General features: G+C 35.1%; 1 protein-coding gene and 1 pseudogene across 1 annotated transcript in view; both read left to right on the top strand.

Moving 5' to 3' along the window:
* The window catches only part of LOC122041976, a 76,333-nt gene that overhangs the window by 19,620 nt on the left and 38,610 nt on the right, over window positions 1-18,103 (top strand). Inside the window, exons 8-9 of the mRNA XM_042601877.1 lie at window positions 14,169-14,240; window positions 15,521-15,658. Coding sequence (XP_042457811.1) covers window positions 14,169-14,240; window positions 15,521-15,658 — 210 coding nt within the window. The remainder of the gene's footprint in view (window positions 1-14,168; window positions 14,241-15,520; window positions 15,659-18,103) is intronic.
* On the top strand, window positions 11,884-12,836 carry LOC122044333 (annotated as a pseudogene).

The raw sequence follows: 18,103 nt of genomic DNA, 5'->3' as shown, positions 1-18,103 counted from the left end.
AATCCTTTTATGCCATTGAGCTCTATCTCCTATTATATCATCATCTATATTTAAATAAATTTTATCTTATTTTACTGTTGCTAACCAAGTCTTTTTTGGTCTTCCTCTTCCTCGTTTGATATGCATGTTTATCATAGTTTCACATCGCCTAACTGGAGCATTTATTGGTCGTTCATGCCCGTACCATCTTAAACGTGTCTCTCGGAGTTTTTCCTCAATAGATGCAACTCCGACTTTCTCTCTAAGGCTCTCATTTCTTATTTTGTCCATCTTCGTATGTCCATACATCCACCTTAACATCCTCATCTCTGCAACTCTCATCTTTTGCTCATGTGCTCGAGTCATAACCCAACATTCAACTCCATATAACATAGCAGGTCTAACTGCGGTTTTATAGAACTTACCTTTAAGTTTAAGAGGTACTTTACGATCACATAAAACACTCGACGCTTCCCTCCATTTCACCCATCCTGCTTGTATTCTATGTAAGACATCTCTCTCAATCCCTCCATCATTTTGTAAAAATGATCCTAAATATTTAAATCTCTCGGTTTCGGGCAACTCGTCCTCTCCTACCTTAACAATTGTTTCATTACTTCTAATATTGCTAAACTTAAATTCCATATATTCCGTCTTTAATCTACTAAGCTTAAAATCTTTCCCTTCTAGTGTTTCCCTCCAAGATTCTAGGTTAGTATTTACTCCTTCACGTGTCTCATCTACCAAAATAATATTATCTGCAAACAACATGTAGCACGGTACTTTGTCTTGAATGCGCTGAGTTCGTCCATAATTAGTGCAAACAACATCTCCTTCGTTAATATTTTTTCTATTACTTTTTTCCAAAGTTTCATAGTATGACTCATTAGTTTAATACCCATATAGTTTGTACAATTTTGTATGTCTCCCTTGTTCTTATATAAGGGAAGTAGAGTACTTATCCTCCATTGTTCAGGCATTTTTTTCGTTTTTAATATCATGTTAAATAATTTTGTAAGCCATTCAATACCTTGTTTCCCTAAGCACTTCCATACCTCTATCGGAATATCATCTGGTCCAACGACGTTTCCATTGTGCATCTCATTTAAAGTTTGTTTTACTTCTGAAGTTTGAATTCTACGATAAAAATTAAAATTTCTATGCTCATTTGACCTAATTAAATTACCTAAGTTAAGTTGGTCACCTAAACCTTCATTAAAAATTTGATGAAGATACCTCTTCCACCGCTCTTTTATTTCTCCATCGTTTACTAATACCCTATTACATTCATCTTTAATACATTTTATTTGGCTAAGATCTCTTGTTTTCCTTTCTCTCACTTTAGCTATTCTATAAATGTCTTTTTCCCCTTCTTTTGTTTCCAATTTTTGATATAACCGTTCAAAAGTTTCATTTTTTACTTCACTCACTACTTTCTTAGCTTCTTTCTGGGCTATTGTATATTTTTTTAAGTTTTTCTCGTTCTTACAAATATATAATTGCTTATAAGCTATTCGTTTTTCTTTTACTTTCTTTTGTACTTTTTCATTCCATCACCAAGATTCTTTATTTAGTGGTGCATGTCCCTTTGACTCACCGAGTACACTCTTAGCTACTATTTTCAACTTTGATACCATCTTATCCCATGTTGTATTAGAGTCATCATATATTTCATCTAATGCTTGTACTTCTACATTCTCCTTAAATTTATTTTGCTTCCCATCCTTTAACTTCCACCACTTAATTCTAGGAATTGTATATATTTTTCTTTCTATTGATACTATGTTTGAGGCGTATATCCAATACTACTATCCTACGTTGGGTAGTTAAGGTTTAGGATGACTTTGCAATCTTTACAAATCTTTCTATCCTTCTTCCTAACCATAAGAAAGTCAATTTGCGATTGATTATTCCCACTTTTGAATGTGACTAAATATTCTTCTCTTTTCTTAAAAAACGTATTAGCTAATATAAGGTCATATGCTATCGCAAAATCTAATATAGTTTTCCCTTCCTCATTCCTCGTTCCAAACCCATAACTCTCATGTACTCTCTCATATTCTTCATTTTTCACTCCGACATGCCCATTTAGATCTCCTCCTATTAAAATCATTTCATTTGGTGGAATATTTTGTAATATTTCATCTAAATCCTTCCAAAACCTTGATTTGATAGCTTCATCTAATCCTACTTGTGGTGCATATACGCTAATTATGTTCATAGTTTCTTTCGCCACTATTATTTTAAGGGCTATAATTCTATCCCCTTTTCTAACTACTCTTATAACTTCATCCTTTAATAAACTATCTACAATAATACCCACTCCATTTCTTGCTTTACTCTTTCCAGTGTACCTTAACTTAAAATCCGAGTTCTCTATCATCTTTGCCTTCTCACCTTAAAATATAAATGACAAAAATAAATAAAAAAAAAGACAATCTTCAGAGCATCTTGCATTAGTCGCCCCGGGTTTAAAAGAACTCGTTCTCGAGTTTAGATTAGTGTCATTAGAATCCACAAAATAGGGACTCAAGTGCTTCAAATTAAAGACATTAGAAGTCTTCAAGTGATTATGAAGGCACAACTTGTTTACATTATAATTGATTTTCTGCAATATCTCACAAAGTTCAATATTTCGATCTTTAAGCCTTGTTATACTCACCAACACCATGCTCAAGAATGGGATTCAAAGCCCACTCGTATCCAATATCAGAAATAAGATGTATAATGCCATGTTCTTGCTTGGATAACAAACAATCTGCTTGTTTGTTGTTTTGATGTTTCATCAACAACCAGTTCAGCAGCTTGCCTTTTAACAGTTCTGGCATAATCTAGTCTTTAGTATCTAGAGAATTATCACAGCCAATCTTAAGTGCCTTAATAATTTGCTTCCAAGGCTCATCTGTTGCTTTAAGTTTTCTATACTTCCCTACTTGATCACATGCCACTTGCAACTAATCATATGAAATTATAGAAATGCCAACCGAATTGGATGCAACTTCGATTTTGGACATTTCATCAGATAGTAAAGGCCTTGACGGAGCAATGCTACTATCTATGCCATTGTTGTCGGCCTCAAGCATGTCTGACGCCATTAAGGACTCTATTCTATGAGAATTACCAGAGGACTTGATTGATTCTTTCCCTTCCAATGGATATTCAACGGTCTCCATTGTATCAGACGGAAGAGTTTCCTTATTTGACTCTGGCTCCATATTTGTAGTTTCAGCTTTCTCTTCCACTTTGACCCTCAAGTTATTGTTCACTTGAGAAACATCCTCATCAACAACATTGTCTTCTTTGGACTTGTCATCCGCATCATTCATTTCTTCATCAGATCTGAAGGAACCTTCGAATCTCAACTCTGATCTATCCATATCAGAACCTTGAGGCTCATCCATATGAGCATCTTCAGTTTTTTTTTACTTCTTCCTCAATTTGAATATATGTAGGATTTTCACATGCTAGGGTTTTGTCTACAATCATATCATCAAAATTAAAATCAACTTCATTTTAAATGGAATCATTGTCCTCATTAAGCCTATCATCTTGAATTTTGTCTATATCTTCTAAATCATCTATGTAGGCCCCTTGCGGCCGGCTAGAGGGGGTGAATAGCACTGCAAAAAGAACACGAACCTTCCTTTAACATTATAGCTTAAAGGGAGGGTGTTAATTCAAGGAAGTTGAAGCTCACTATCAAAGTTTTCTTCAGGCAGAGAAGCCTCTTACAGCAATTACAACATTCAAAATGCAAAGCTAGACAAAGGAAATTGTTTACAAGTATTCTATCTGAACCATTTAGACCAAGGCTATATTTATAGCCTTGGTCGGGGCGCCTGGAAGGGTTCCAGGCGCCTTCAGGGAATAAAATTTTATCCTCGTCATAACGGATTGCGTTTGACGCGATGTGGATAAATTTCATGGTTCGGGCGCTCGGACTGTCCAGGCGCTCGGACCAAAGTTAACTTTATGTTAACTTGTTTGGTCCGGGTTCTTGTTCTGGCTCTGCTCGCTTGGGTCCGAGTTTTCCGCCCTGGCTCTAGCTCTGCTTGCTTGGGTGATTTAGGCCATCCAGAATAGGGCTCACCCGAACCCATTTTTCGACTTTTGAGCAATCTTCCGCTACGGTTTCCTGTCCCTCGGAAACGCTGCGCGCCTCCTTCTTGTCCATCAGCGTACTCTTCCGCAGCATCTCGTCCCTCGGACGCACCGAACCTATAGGCTCTCTCCCATGCCGCCTTTCTCGCTAGCTGCGTCTTTCGCTCGACTTCCTGTGCTCCTAAGTTCGTGCACACTTAGACACGGGTTAAAAATCAACAGTACCTAACCTGACTTGGTTGATCACATCAAAACTACCTTGGAGTACTAACAATCTCTCTCTTTTTGATGTGAATAACCCAAGTTAAGTTATGATAAACAAACATAAAGAAATAATAACAAGGTAATAAATTTGCAACTCAATAATTTGCAAAAAATTAAATTTACCCTCCCCTAGACTTAATCTTTCCTTCTCCCCCTTTGATCACATTAAATAGGGTACTTTAAAAATGACTCTGAAGATCTAAACTTAAAGTCTAAAATTTTTTTTCACAAAAACGTTGAATTTTAAACAGTTTTTTAAAAGTTTTGTATTTGGATAACTAATTTATAGAAAATTTTCTAACGGATTGATTGGATAAAGTAAAAAAAATAAATTTGCTAAAATAACTCTAACAAATATGATTTTGTTAAATGAATTTTAACGATCAGAATTTTTCTAACAAAATTTTGACAAACAATTTAAAGCATTTAGTTAAAATAATTAAATACTTTACAGTTAGTCAATTAAATATTTATTTTAGTAATTGACTTTAGAACCACTTCTAGACAAAACCTTTTAAAAAAATTAAATATTTAATTATCTCTCTGAAAGCCCAAAAAAAAAATTAACTTAAGCATATTTTTGGAACCCAATATAGGTTCCTTTCTACTGGATTAATTAAAAATTTTCAAGGAATACATTTTCTAGATAATTTTCTAATTTTCCTCTTGTAATATTTAAATTGTCAATTTAATCCTTTATAGTTCCTGAAATTTGAAGCAGATAAATTTAAACATGCAGAATTTTTTAAATTTTCTATTTGATCTTTTAAATTTGCATTCTCAATTTTCAATTTTTCAAGATCCTCTATTTCTATTTTCAGTTTTAATCTTGTCAAGGTCTTCTAATTGACAAGATATAACTAAGGTTGGTTTTAACTCTTTATTTTCTTTTTCTAATTTACAGTAATTTTTCGATAATAGTTTTATAAACTGAAATGACTTGTCAGAAGGAAAAGACCGTACTTGACTTACCTCGTCGATCTCACAATCTTAAGCTCCTCTGAAGTGCCGCTTTCTTCTGATATCGTTCCCCCTTCATCGATGCTCTCGATACTCATTTTGGACGAGCTTGCTTTATCTTCGTCTTCTTGGTGACTTGCTACTAGCGCAAGTCTGGCGAGGACTTCGATCTCTGACTCGGAAGACGTTTCGTCCCACATCGCCTTTAGATTATGCTTGGTCTGGGATAACTTCTTATTCTGTTTTTTATCCTTGCCCTTGCCCTTGTTCTTCAATTTAGAACAGTTGTCTTTCACGTGTGTTTCTTCATTGCAGTGGTAGCATCTTATCTTTTTTTTTTATATTTTGCACTTGATTAAATCTTTTAGATTTAAATAATTTTTTAAATCTGCTTACCATGAATGCCATTTTATCATCCTCGAGAGAAGATTCAGAATCTCATTTTCCATCTTTGCCTTTAAAGCAATATTGTGCTTTGGCTCCTTCTTCAGATCTGTACATCTCGTTTCATGGACTTCAAAAGTTGAAAACATTTCTTCTATACTACTTGATTCTAGATTTTTAGATATATAATAAGCATCTACTAATGATGCCCATTCAGTAGTTCTAGGAAATACGATACGCGCGTAACTTAGCGAATCTCGGCTGCTTACTTTTTCTCCAAGATTCGTGAATCCGGTAATGAGTTCCTTGATTCTTGAGTGGAGGTGTGCGACGTCTTCGCCTTCTTCTAACCGGAGGTTGTTGATCTGGTTTCGTAGCAAGTCTCGTTTTGCTAGTTTTGCCTCTGAGGTCCCTACGTGTAGTTCGAGGAATTTCTCATAGAGCTCCTTAGTTGACTCGTAGGCTCCGATACGGTTGACTTCTTGAGGTGGTAAAACGCTAAACAGATGAAACTCTGCTTTGCCATGAAGTCGGGTTGCTCCTTCGTCAATATTCTTCTTTGTCTTTCGGGACTACATAACCATATTTCATAATTATTAATAATTCAAAATTTATTTTGAAAAATACTTTCATCTTTTTCTTCCAGCTTGCGAATTTTCCCTCGAACTTCGGTGGGTTGATACTCGGTACGACCATCTTGCGTGCTTCGTTTGGCGGCTAGTCCTCCTGAAGCGAACCCGCTCTGATACCAAATTGTAGGTCCCTTGGCGGTCCGCTAGAGGGGGTGAATAACCCTGCAAAAATAACACGAATCTTCCTTGAACGTTATAGCTTAATTATACTAACACTTGCATAAAAATAAATAAGAAACTAGAAAGAAGAGGCTTAACGAGATTTATTTGGTTACAACCGGGGAGGTTGTTAATCCAAGAAGTTGAAGCTCATTATCAAAGTCTCTTTCAGGCGGAGAAACCTCTTACAACAGTTAAAACACTCAAAATGCAAAGCTAGATAAAAGAAATTGTTTACAAGTGTTCTATCTGAACCATTTGGACCAGGGCTATATTTATAGCTCTGATCGGGGCGCCTGGAAGGGTTCTAGGCGCTTTCAGGGGATAAAACTTTATCTTCGTCACAACAGATTGCGTTTGACGTGATCTGGATAAATTTTATGGTTTGGGCGCACGGACTAAAGTTAACCTTATGTTAACTTGTTTGGTCGGGGCTCTTGCTCCGGCTCCGCTCGCTTGGGTCTGAGTCTTCCACTCCGGCTCCGGCTCCGCTTGCTTGGGTGATTTCGGCCATCCGGAATAGGTCTCACCCGAACTCATTTTCCGGCCTTCGTGCAATCTTCCGCTCTGGCTTCTCGTCCTTTGTGAAACGTCGCGCGCCTCCTTCTCTTCTGCCTGCGTATTCTTCCGCAGCATCTCATCCCTCGGACGCACCGAGCTCGTCGGCTCTCTCCCGTGATGTTCTTCTCGCTAGTTGTGGCTTTCGTTCGACTTACTGTGCTCCTAAGATCTTACACAGTTAGACACAGAGGTTAAAAACTAACAGGACCTAATCTGATTTGGTTGATCAGATCAAAACTACCTTGAGGTGCTAACAATATGCAACAGGAGCATTGCCATCCTTAGCACTAAACTTTCTACTCCTTGAATCTTTTTCCTTGACTAGTTCATATTTCTTTGAACGATTGTCAATATTATCATCTTTATCCCCGTGCCCATCCCAAAGTTTCTCATCAACTTTCTAGTCACCCTCTATTTGTCCCAATTGAGACTCCAAGGATGAAGGCTCTTTCCCTTCATCTTTTCCACTAACGGTGCCTCCATCGGGGGAATTATCGGTGCTCAAAACCTGCATCCCGTCATCAACTTGAGTAAGGCTCGATACCTCATCAACCGTGATAGATTTCCATCTCCCTAGAATGAAAAAGGAACTGTTACTGAAGAGTTTTGCCCTACCCCACCATCAGGCAATGGAGTGTTGGGCACAGGATCGTACTGAGTAAGAATCTTCTCTTGCAAATCAACGGAGATGCCATTGCACATCCCGAGGTCTAGATTTGACCCTGAGAAAGCTCATCTCTACCTGTCGGGGTGTCCACCTTGGGCAACGTCGTTGTCGTCCTCGGGGATGGAGAACATTGATTGCTCAGGAATCAGAGTCGGCGTTAGAGAGGGTACATCTGAGACTTGAGGCGGCGACAGTGGGGGAGAATCAGAGGAGGCCATGGTAGATACCGACATCGAACAATCAACTGGTAAAATCCTCCGTATAGTCATCGGCCGATTTGGCACCTTACCTTAATGTAAAGTTGCTGAAATAAAGTTTAAGTGTGACCGAAAGGAAGAAAGTGACTCTTCATCTTCTTTTTAATCTTCTCCCAATCAGTGATCCTGGCCTTGCCCTGATCGTCGCAACTACTCCTACCACGCCGATGCCTTGAGTTTGATGGCAACCAACTTTACTTTCACACGATCGGTTACTTCTTTATAATAAAAAATTCTCTCCACTTCGTTAAGCCAATCAACGAACGTACCAGAAAATTCGGGAAGATCAACTGAAACTTGATATCTCCGTACCATTCCTCTTGACCATGACTTTCATGATTGTGATAGGGTTTTTAAAAGTGGAATCAGTATTAAGATAAGGGAACTTAAGTTAATTTTGCTACTTGTCCATGTAGATCTACAAGCCGCTTATCTTGGACGCTACGATCATGGCGCGATGCTTCCTCAATCAGAACTTGACTATTGCGACCATGATCACAACCACGATGACCACCCATCGGGTTTGATAAGCTCTCATACCAATTGACGCTAGTAGAATAGCTATTATTTTGGGGGCTTGTTTTCTCGGAGGAATTGTAGAGAAAGATGTAAATAATTCAGTAAACGAAGTGAAGCCGCCTCTAGGTTTAAACGAAAAAAGTTTTATTTGCCAAAACAAAAGAGAATCCCCTAACATCAACTAAATTTTAAATAGACCCAAAATCCTAAGATGCAAAAGAAAGAAAAAATCCTAATAGAAATGAAAAAATCTTAACATAAAGGAAAAAAATTTAATAGACCAAAACCAAAGTTTAAAATCTTGATCCGTGTTGAGGTTTTGGTCTCAGACCAGAATTCACTTGCCTCTAGGTTTAAACGAAAAAAGTTTTATTTGCCAAAACAAAAGAGAATCCCCTAACATCAACTAAATTTTAAATAGACCCAAAATCCTAAGATGCAAAAGAAAGAAAAAATCCTAATAGAAATGAAAAAATCTTAACATAAAGGAAAAAAATTTAATAGACCAAAACCAAAGTTTAAAATCTTGATCCGTGTTGAGGTTTTGGTCTCAGACCAGAATTCACTTGCCTCTAGGTTTAAACGAAAAAAGTTTTATTTGCCAAAACAAAAGAGAATCCCCTAACATCAACTAAATTTTAAATAGACCCAAAATCCTAAGATGCAAAAGAAAGAAAAAATCCTAATAGAAATGAAAAAATCTTAACATAAAGGAAAAAAATTTAATAGACCAAAACCAAAGTTTAAAATCTTGATCCGTGTTGAGGTTTTGGTCTCAGACCAGAATTATATGGTTTCGGTATCGTATCGTGTCGATATAGTTTCAGTATTTTTTAAATTTATATATAGTAATTATTAGATAGATATATTTATTGTGTATATTTTAAAAATAAGTTATATATTGATTTTATATAAGTCTCAATTATTGAACAACTTAATATTGTTAAAAAATATTATCTATAATTAGTATATAAATTACATAGATACTATTTTATACATAATAATTATATAAATTCACTATTTATTCATTCAATTAATTATTAATTTAAATATATATATTTAAAATAATAAAAAAAATTAGAATCTCAGTTAAACAGTAAAATAATAAAATAAATACAAAATAATTTAAAAAATTATCCGAATATAAATATATTTATTATTATTATTTTTAGAATTTTTAAATAAAATTTAAAACAGTAAAAAAGAATTATCAGAATATTAAAATTTATTAATATTTTTTAATTGTAAAAATATTTATATATTTTATTGCGATAATTAATTAGGAGTTATAAAAGTGTATTCGAAATACCGCATTTAAGTTGGAAAATAATTGAATTAATTAAATCAAAAGCCATACTTTTCGTTCGTGAACCGGCTGCGGGCATCACATTCGTCCGACGGCGCTAGAGGCGTTCTGGGATGGTTTTGGTGGCGCTGGAGGCGTCCTGCGACGCCTCTAGGATCCTGTGCTTCTGCGGAGAACACCTCCGAGACACCTTGGACTTTTTTGCTAAGGCACCTCCGCGACGCCTTGTCCCGTAATACTTTCGATAGCACCAGGACGCCTGCGACTCCACGACGCCTTCGGTCGCTTTCTAATTCTCAAATTGAAATCAACTTGTCTGGAGAGTGATTGCCACCCTTCTGTCGCACGTGATGCACGCGATGGCATGTGGAGATTGTCGCGCGTTTTGTGTTGGTGTTGTTCCCGTGACGGAACTATAAAACCCGCCTGCTTCGGGCAGCACAAAATGAAATTTCCAATGCTGCTCAAAACTCAAAAAATCCTAAATTGACTCAAAACCTTAAAATGTAAAAGACGAAAATAACTCTAAAAAAAATGACAATCTTTAGGGTCTCCTGCATCACATAATTAGTTGATTATTTAACTATGATTTCTTTTCTATTCGTAGAATTCTGACGTCCCAATAAATATTGACATGGCGTTTAGTATTGATATAATTATTGGTATTTGTGACGATGAGATCATATTGGTACCAACGATGGTATCCATGTCTGGGAAATTTTTTAAAAGCAAAACAATAATAAATAAATAAATATGGTTTGATAATATGATATAACTTTGAACTAAATATAAAAATATATTTTTGGTATATATTGGACACCAATGTGCTTGGTGAGGCCTCCTGTTGGACTCCAACCTGGTCATCACGATTGTCATGAAGATGGTTGTTGCCCTCCCTTGTGCAATATAGTAGTGACTTGAAGGTGTCGATGTTGGTGGAAGTGGCCATTAACCTTCTGTCGTGTCATTATAGAAGTTACTCAAATGGGTGATGTATTCCAATTAGGTGACTTGGGTTCAATGTTTGCTTGCTCGAATGTGAGAGAAGATGTAGACACGAGCAAATCGAGAAAGCAATTTTAATGGTGCAGATAGAAGAGCAATTGAGAAAGCATTTTTAATCTTTTTATTATTTGTATCGAGTTTGGTATTTAAGATATTTTTGGTAATTTCTATCTTTTGTATTTTGGATTTTGAGTATGTTTAGGGATTTTAGCATTGTCAGTCCTTTTCCTTTATGTTAGGATTTATTTCCTTTCTTTGCATCTTAGGGGTTGGGGTTTATATAAGCGTCCTATTTAATATGTTGAGATAGTTTTTGATTAATGTTATTTTTAGCCACTGTCTCTTCCTTGGAATGATGAGTTTTTCCCTTTTTTTTTGGTATTCTTGCGTGAATCAATAGGGATTGAAGGTCGCTTCTGCTATTCGTGCGTGGATTCGGTAGTCGCTTTCAGTATTCATGCGCGAATCAATAGATTCGATAGTTCGAATCTCTTCTGATATTCGTGTGTGAATCAATGGATTCGAAAGTTATCCGCTGTGTTAGTTTGGTATTAAAGCTAAGTTGATCTTGAGGAATCATGCCGCCGAGAAGACAACAACGTGTTGACGATATCAAAATGTGTACGAACGTAATATGGAGCAGCGAACGGATGGTAGGGTTTGTGGAATAGCTTGCTCAAAGGATGACGATGATGAGGTTTGAAAACTAAAATAAATGAAATATGATCCAACGCATCACCGAGCAAGCTCGAATGTCAAAATGGGTGATGGAGAGGATGTTTATGCAGAGGAGGAAAAAATTTTTATTTATAAGAAAGAAGTGAATGACAAGATCGAAATATTTGGTGAGTCAGTTTATGACGAAGATGAGATCGAGTTAACCAGTCAATTTATGACAATGATGATAAATAAAAATCAGTTGTATCCGAGAGAATTTAGTTGTTTGAGGATTTTACTAGTCCACCCTTAATAGATGATGGTATGCTCGTATTCCTATCTCGGCCCTTCCTTCAAGGCGTCACTCGCTGTTTCTAGGGTTTCAGATTTTTCGTCTCCCATGGATTTTTGCCTCCCAGAACTAGAAGGCCGATGAGAATGATCCTTGTTCTGCCGGAGGCAACGCGGGCATATCCTCGTGCACCACGAATGTCTCAAAGAACATCGGCATGTGCTTAGCCTCCATGATCTATTGACTACACCGGTGACGAGGGCCCAATCCCGTCGCCGGGGATCAGGGGGATCACGGACGGCGAGTACTCGGGCTTGGATCATGAGGTTGTGCCTGGCCTTGTTGAGAGCCTCAAGGTAATAACAAAATATTGTTCCGAGCGCATTGAACAGTATGCTTTTGGGTATGCTTACCTTAACAACAGGAAGAAAGTCACAGCAGTGCATAAGGCAAACATTATGAAGCTTGCTGATGGGTTGTGCTCGCCCTGAGGTTGCAACCAAATACCCAGGGATAAAATATAATGAAATCATAGTTGACTACTGTTGCATCCAACTTGTGTCAAAGCCTGAACAATTTGATGTTATGGTCACACCAAATCTTTATGGCAATTTACTGGCAAACACAGCAGCTGGAATTGCCGGAGCAGAGGAGTTATGCCAGGAGGAAACGTGGGCCAAGAACATGCAATGTTTGGGCAAGGCGCTATAACGGGCAACGTATGGAACCAAAAGCTGGTGTAGTAGAAGGCAAACCTAATGGCGCTGCTGCTCTCATCTGCCATGATGCTGTGGATCTGTGGTTCTCGTCGTTCGCCGATCGACTGGAGATTGCTCTCAAGAGGGTGATTGCAAAAGGTGAGCGCCGAACCAAAGACTTGGGAGAGAATTTTACCAAGTTGATACTAAATGATCGTCTTCCTGGACTACCACTTGATACTATTCTAAATTCAAGGGCGAATTTTTCCACCTTGAAGAGAATGATGCAGACACAAGAGCAAATGGAGAAAATAATTTTAATGATGCAGATAGAAATGCAAATTGAGAAAGCAATTTTAACCTTTTTTATTATTTTTGTCGAGTTTGGTATTTAGGGTATTTTGATAATTGTTGTCTTTCGGATTTTGAATTTTAAGTCTGTTTAGGGATTTTAGGATTGTGAGTCTTTTTCATTTGTGTTAGGATTTATCTCCTTTCTTTACATCTTAGGGTTTGTGGTCTATATAAGTGTATTTTGAGATAGTTTTTTATTAATGCTATTTTAGCCGCCGTCTCCTCTTTAGAATGACGAGTTTTTCCTTTTAACCCTTTTTGGTATTCTTGCACGAAACAACAAGGATTAGAAGGTTGCTTCTAGTATTTGTGCGCGAATCAACAGATTCGATAATTATCAGCTGCGTCACAAGAGGTGAGAAAGTTTATAGTGGTGGTTGTGGGTGATCTAGATGGTTGAACATCGCTAGCACCAAAGTAGAAGGGGGTGTTTTTAGCATATCCAACCGCTTGTAAAAATTTAGTGTCAGTGCAGTGGCAGCAAATCTTGATGAAGGCTAAGCTAGAGGTGATGTAGGTCTGGTAAGAGATGTACTAAGAGAATTTAAAGAGCTAATCGTTGGGTACTTTTTCTCCTAAGACTCCATCCACAACAGATAAGAATACTAGGATCAAAACTCTTAGAATTAGAAGAAAAATAGTAATGACTCTTAACGTATGATGATCTTTTTGGTCTTCCTTTTGCAAGAGAATAAGATCATATGTCACACAAGTTCCAAATTGATTCAAACCTTGGGAAGAGTCTCAACCACCAAGAGGCATAGGCTTAATGGTGATTGTCTTTGTCAATAATCAATAAAGACAATCAACGAAGAACCTATTCACTTGTTTCCCAAATAGCTTTTGCATCCCTCGTTGAGATCCCTTGTGCATTTCACCGTTATCTTCCATTACTTATCCTAATGTTGTTGACAACATCAATTCTGTTCACATTGTAGTTATTTGAGGTGAGACAAACAATATGACATCTTCAGTTGATTATGGATTATCTTTATGGAGGCAGTTTGTGTTCTTGTAGCTTGATGATGTCGTAGATGACTGTCAATTCTTGTATGAATAACATCTAGGAGGCATGGGATGGGGTGCAGTTCCAATTCATAGGGCCTCAAGATCACTTAAAGAATAAAGCAGATAAAGAGAAAGTTGGAGCCATTTTGAAAAAGTAGCAAAATGTGGAGAAGGGAGGGGGATGCATCATTATTTTGTTTGTATGCTAATTTGCTTCCACAATTTTAGTAGAGTTCCCTATTGTCCGTACTGTGGCTTTATATTCAGATACAATTTTATTTTATCAAGTAAAAATTTGAGCTTATTCGTTTCTTCTTAGTTCTTGAAGTTATTTTGATTGTTGGAGTTGGATTTACTTGTTCTAGGAATCTATGAGGTATGATCAACTCCGGGACTTGGTTGCTAAACGGAAACTTGGTTGGGAACACCTTCAGGATGTGAGTACAATACTCATTTCAAATGTTTTGGATAACTTAGAATATTTCCAGGGTAAAATTTGTTCGTAAGTCTATCTGGTGCTATTGTTTCTTCTTCTATGTACAATACATTTGATTAAAGAATGTGTTCAAAATGTCACTTCCATGTTGGTGCTTCATCAATTTTTATGAAATTATGCCAGATTGCCTCTAATATTGTGTCATCTGAGGAGCATTAGTTGTTCTAGGATTTATGAAACCTCTTGCTTGCTATTTTATAGAATTACGTAATTGTAACTTGGGGCCATGAGTAATAAAGATGGAGTTCTATTCAAGTGGAAAACCATCTCGTAAATATTGGGAAGGAGTTCTCTTCTTTCTTCATTTGTAAATGAAAATACTCAACTGTAAGGGCATCTGGTTCCATCTGAACCAATAGATCTGATCGATTTCTTTTGGCAAAATAATTAGTAACCTCAACATATCAAGGTTCAATTGAAATTAAAATGCTCTATTCTGGAATATTTTGTTTGTTTTGACCAATATCAACATGTAAAATTGGTTTTCTAAATATTATTATTTTTTAATTGAGATAAAATACTAATATTAAAAAAAATCTCATTTAATTTAAAAGCAATATAGGTTCATCTTTTTTTGGTTATTTTGGTCTTTAGTAGAAACCAAACAGATCTGGAATTTAATTGTAAATTCCCTAAAATGAATCCAACCAAAGTTTTTATGTAAGAAATCACAACTAAAGTGGAATATCTTAGCTCGGTTTGACTAATAATAAGTAATTTTAATTTGTTAGTTTTTTTTTAAAGAAATAAAACAAAAACATTAGTTAGGTAAGTTAATTTAAGCTAATAGGACTTCTCATTTTTTATTCTGATTGGTTTGGGCGATACCAAGCCAAACGGAAATTTATTTAGAAATTCATTAAACTTAACCAAATTGACTTTCTTCTAAGTGGCCAGAAGGGTATATTGCTAACTGTAATTAGCTAAAACATCCCAATAATCAGATTGCATGCCTTAGTTTTTGATAAAATATGTACATTCTATTCTATAATATATAATTTAGATTTTTAATGTGTGCATTCTGCATATCTTATTTGAAATTCACTATTCTCTTTTCTTACATTAAATTGAAAATTCAACTTGCTTATTTTTTATTTTAACCCTCAAAATTTCTGGCAACAATGACATGTCTGGTTGGTTATCATCCATGCTAGTATACTTAAAATCCATGAGGATGTTCGTGTTGTCCTATCTTATTCTTATTCCTTTTTATGTTCTTAGGCTCTAATCACGCTGGATCCTGGTCGTGCAAGGAATGATCCAATAATTGTTAAAAATATCCCTTATTACAGGGCAAAGAAGGCACTTGAGTCTGAAGTAATGAAGATTGATGTTCCACCTCGCCCACAAAATTGGGGAGTAAGAACCATAGTTTTTTTTTATTATTATGTTTGCATAGATCCCATTGCATATCTTGTTTAATTTTGTTGTCTGATCTAAATTTACCTGAATCGACAGAAAGGATATTTATTGGATTGCAAAAGATAGAAAATGCAGACTTGAGGAATATAGATGCATAACAAATGAAAATGAAAAGATTTTTGTTGATAATGCAGTTAAGGAAAGATTGGAATTTTTTTTTTATAAACTCTTTACTGAGCATTTAAAACTAATTTGGTTTTAACGAGATTAACAACTATGGTAAATTTAGGAATCATAGATTTATTCCATAGTTTAGATTGAGGTTAAAGTAATTTTAAAGAAAATGAAGGTAGAAAGTGGAGGCGTAGATTGATTATTTTCCTATTAAAGTTTGGAAGAGTGGAAATAAGTTATAATTTTGTTAACTAAGTTGTTTAATAGAATTTTGAGAATTAATATGGAATAAAAGAAAAGACTTTTAGAACCAATTTACTAGTATAAAGGCAATATACAATTTTTTTAATCATAAAGGTTCAAGTTAACTAGTTATCATTATAAAACTTTGGAAAGAGTTATTGCAATGAGACATACATTTCTAAGAATGGATTTGGTTTCACATCTCGAAGATTAATTGTAGATGTTTTTTATTTAGTATGAAAACTTTGAAGAAACATAGTGAAGAAAAGAAGAGAAGGATTTGCATTTGATAGCATCCTTAAACAACTATTCTTGTTGGTTTTTTAAGAAGAAAAAAAATATTTAGTTGTTACATTGATGTGATAAAAGATATGTATTATAATGGGGTCACTGGTGTCAGAGTTATTGAAAGTTGACTAATTGTTTTCTATAGCTCTAGGTTTACTTTCTCTAAGTCCTTATCATTTTTTTCCATTATTACTAGAAGAACAAATTGTATTCATGAAAAATTTCCTTGGTTATATTATTTGCGGATAATATTGTCGAGTAATGAGAATGGATTGAATTAAATTTGATGCTTGAATCATGTAAGTAAAATTAGAAACTAATTTTTTTACAGTAAATGGGAAAACAGTTAATTTAGTAATAAGAAAAGGATCAAATAGTTGAGATGAATGTGCATGAGGGGTCTGTAATAGGTTTGGATATCATGTATCTAGGATTTAATAGAAAGGAGATATTGATAGAATATATTATTAATTAGATAAGGAATGCATACTCATAATGAAGAGAAGATGCTGGAGACTTTTGTGATTGCTATATTCTATCAATTAGTTTGGCTGATACAAAGCAACACATTAAACGTTGATGTAAGATGAAATATATAGAGCTGTTATAAAGGACAAAATAAAAACATTAATATCTAAAAACAATTAAGCGTAGTTTGATTTGATGATAAATTGATTGAACATAGCTTGTAAACAGATATTTATAATTAAAAGAGTTGAATCTGTTAAGGTGATAGTGCAAGAGGTGGTAATAGAGGGAAAACAAACTAATTAATTAAAAATGATATAAATTAATTAAAATGTTATTAGTGATATAGCCTTCCATGAAGCCAATGAAAAAAGAAGACCCCACCACCAACGAAGAAGAAAGACTCACGTTGCCCACCTTCAATACTTACGACAAATACAAGTTGATGATGATGAGCAAGGATATCACCATGGATATACATTGGAATTTGTTCTAAACTATGCACATGGTTCAACCTTAGTAGTATGAATTATATCTGCATATTTTGCATTTTTGTCATTATTTTAACTAAATATAAGAAAACCACCAACATTCGCTGCAAGTCAAGCTGTCTAAACTTATGAAGTTTAATCTTAATCTTTTTTTTATGGCTTCTAGAAGTGGGACACATGATTTTTCTATAGCTATAAGTTTACAATAGCGTTCACCTCAAAGTCATTATCATTTTGATATTAATATTAGATAAATTAACTAATGAATCATATTCAAGATAAATCTTCTTGATGTAATAATGTGTTGACCAATAAGTGTATATAAGAAAAATTTAGAAACAAAAACTTTTAACATATTTTGAAATAAAAAAAATATAAAATGTGATTTTGGTAAAAGAAAAAGAGTTGTTGAAATAATTAAGATGACTAAAAATGAAACCATTATAAGACTATTGTCAGATCCACCATACTTTATGGTTCTGTTGTTGAGCTAGGAAAGCTAGTGTACCAGAGTTGAGAATGATAATGAGGATACATGGAATTATTAGAATGGATAAAATGATGAATACTAATATTTGTGATAAATTAGGTACTTTAATAGATTGAGATGACATGAAAATGTTGAAAAGAATTCATAATTAGAAGAGTTGAATCTATTGGAGTGGAAAGTTGATGCAGGAGGAACCGATAAATTATTATTATTATTTTCGGTAATTTTTATTTTTTTAGTATTTAGGTGTTTTTGGTATTTTTGATAGTTTTAATCTTTTGTATTTTT

The sequence above is a fragment of the Zingiber officinale genome, chromosome 2A (assembly GCF_018446385.1).
Source record: "Zingiber officinale cultivar Zhangliang chromosome 2A, Zo_v1.1, whole genome shotgun sequence".
NCBI classification, from domain to species: Eukaryota; Viridiplantae; Streptophyta; class Magnoliopsida; order Zingiberales; family Zingiberaceae; genus Zingiber; species Zingiber officinale.
This window is presented reverse-complemented; position numbering and strand designations above follow the sequence as displayed.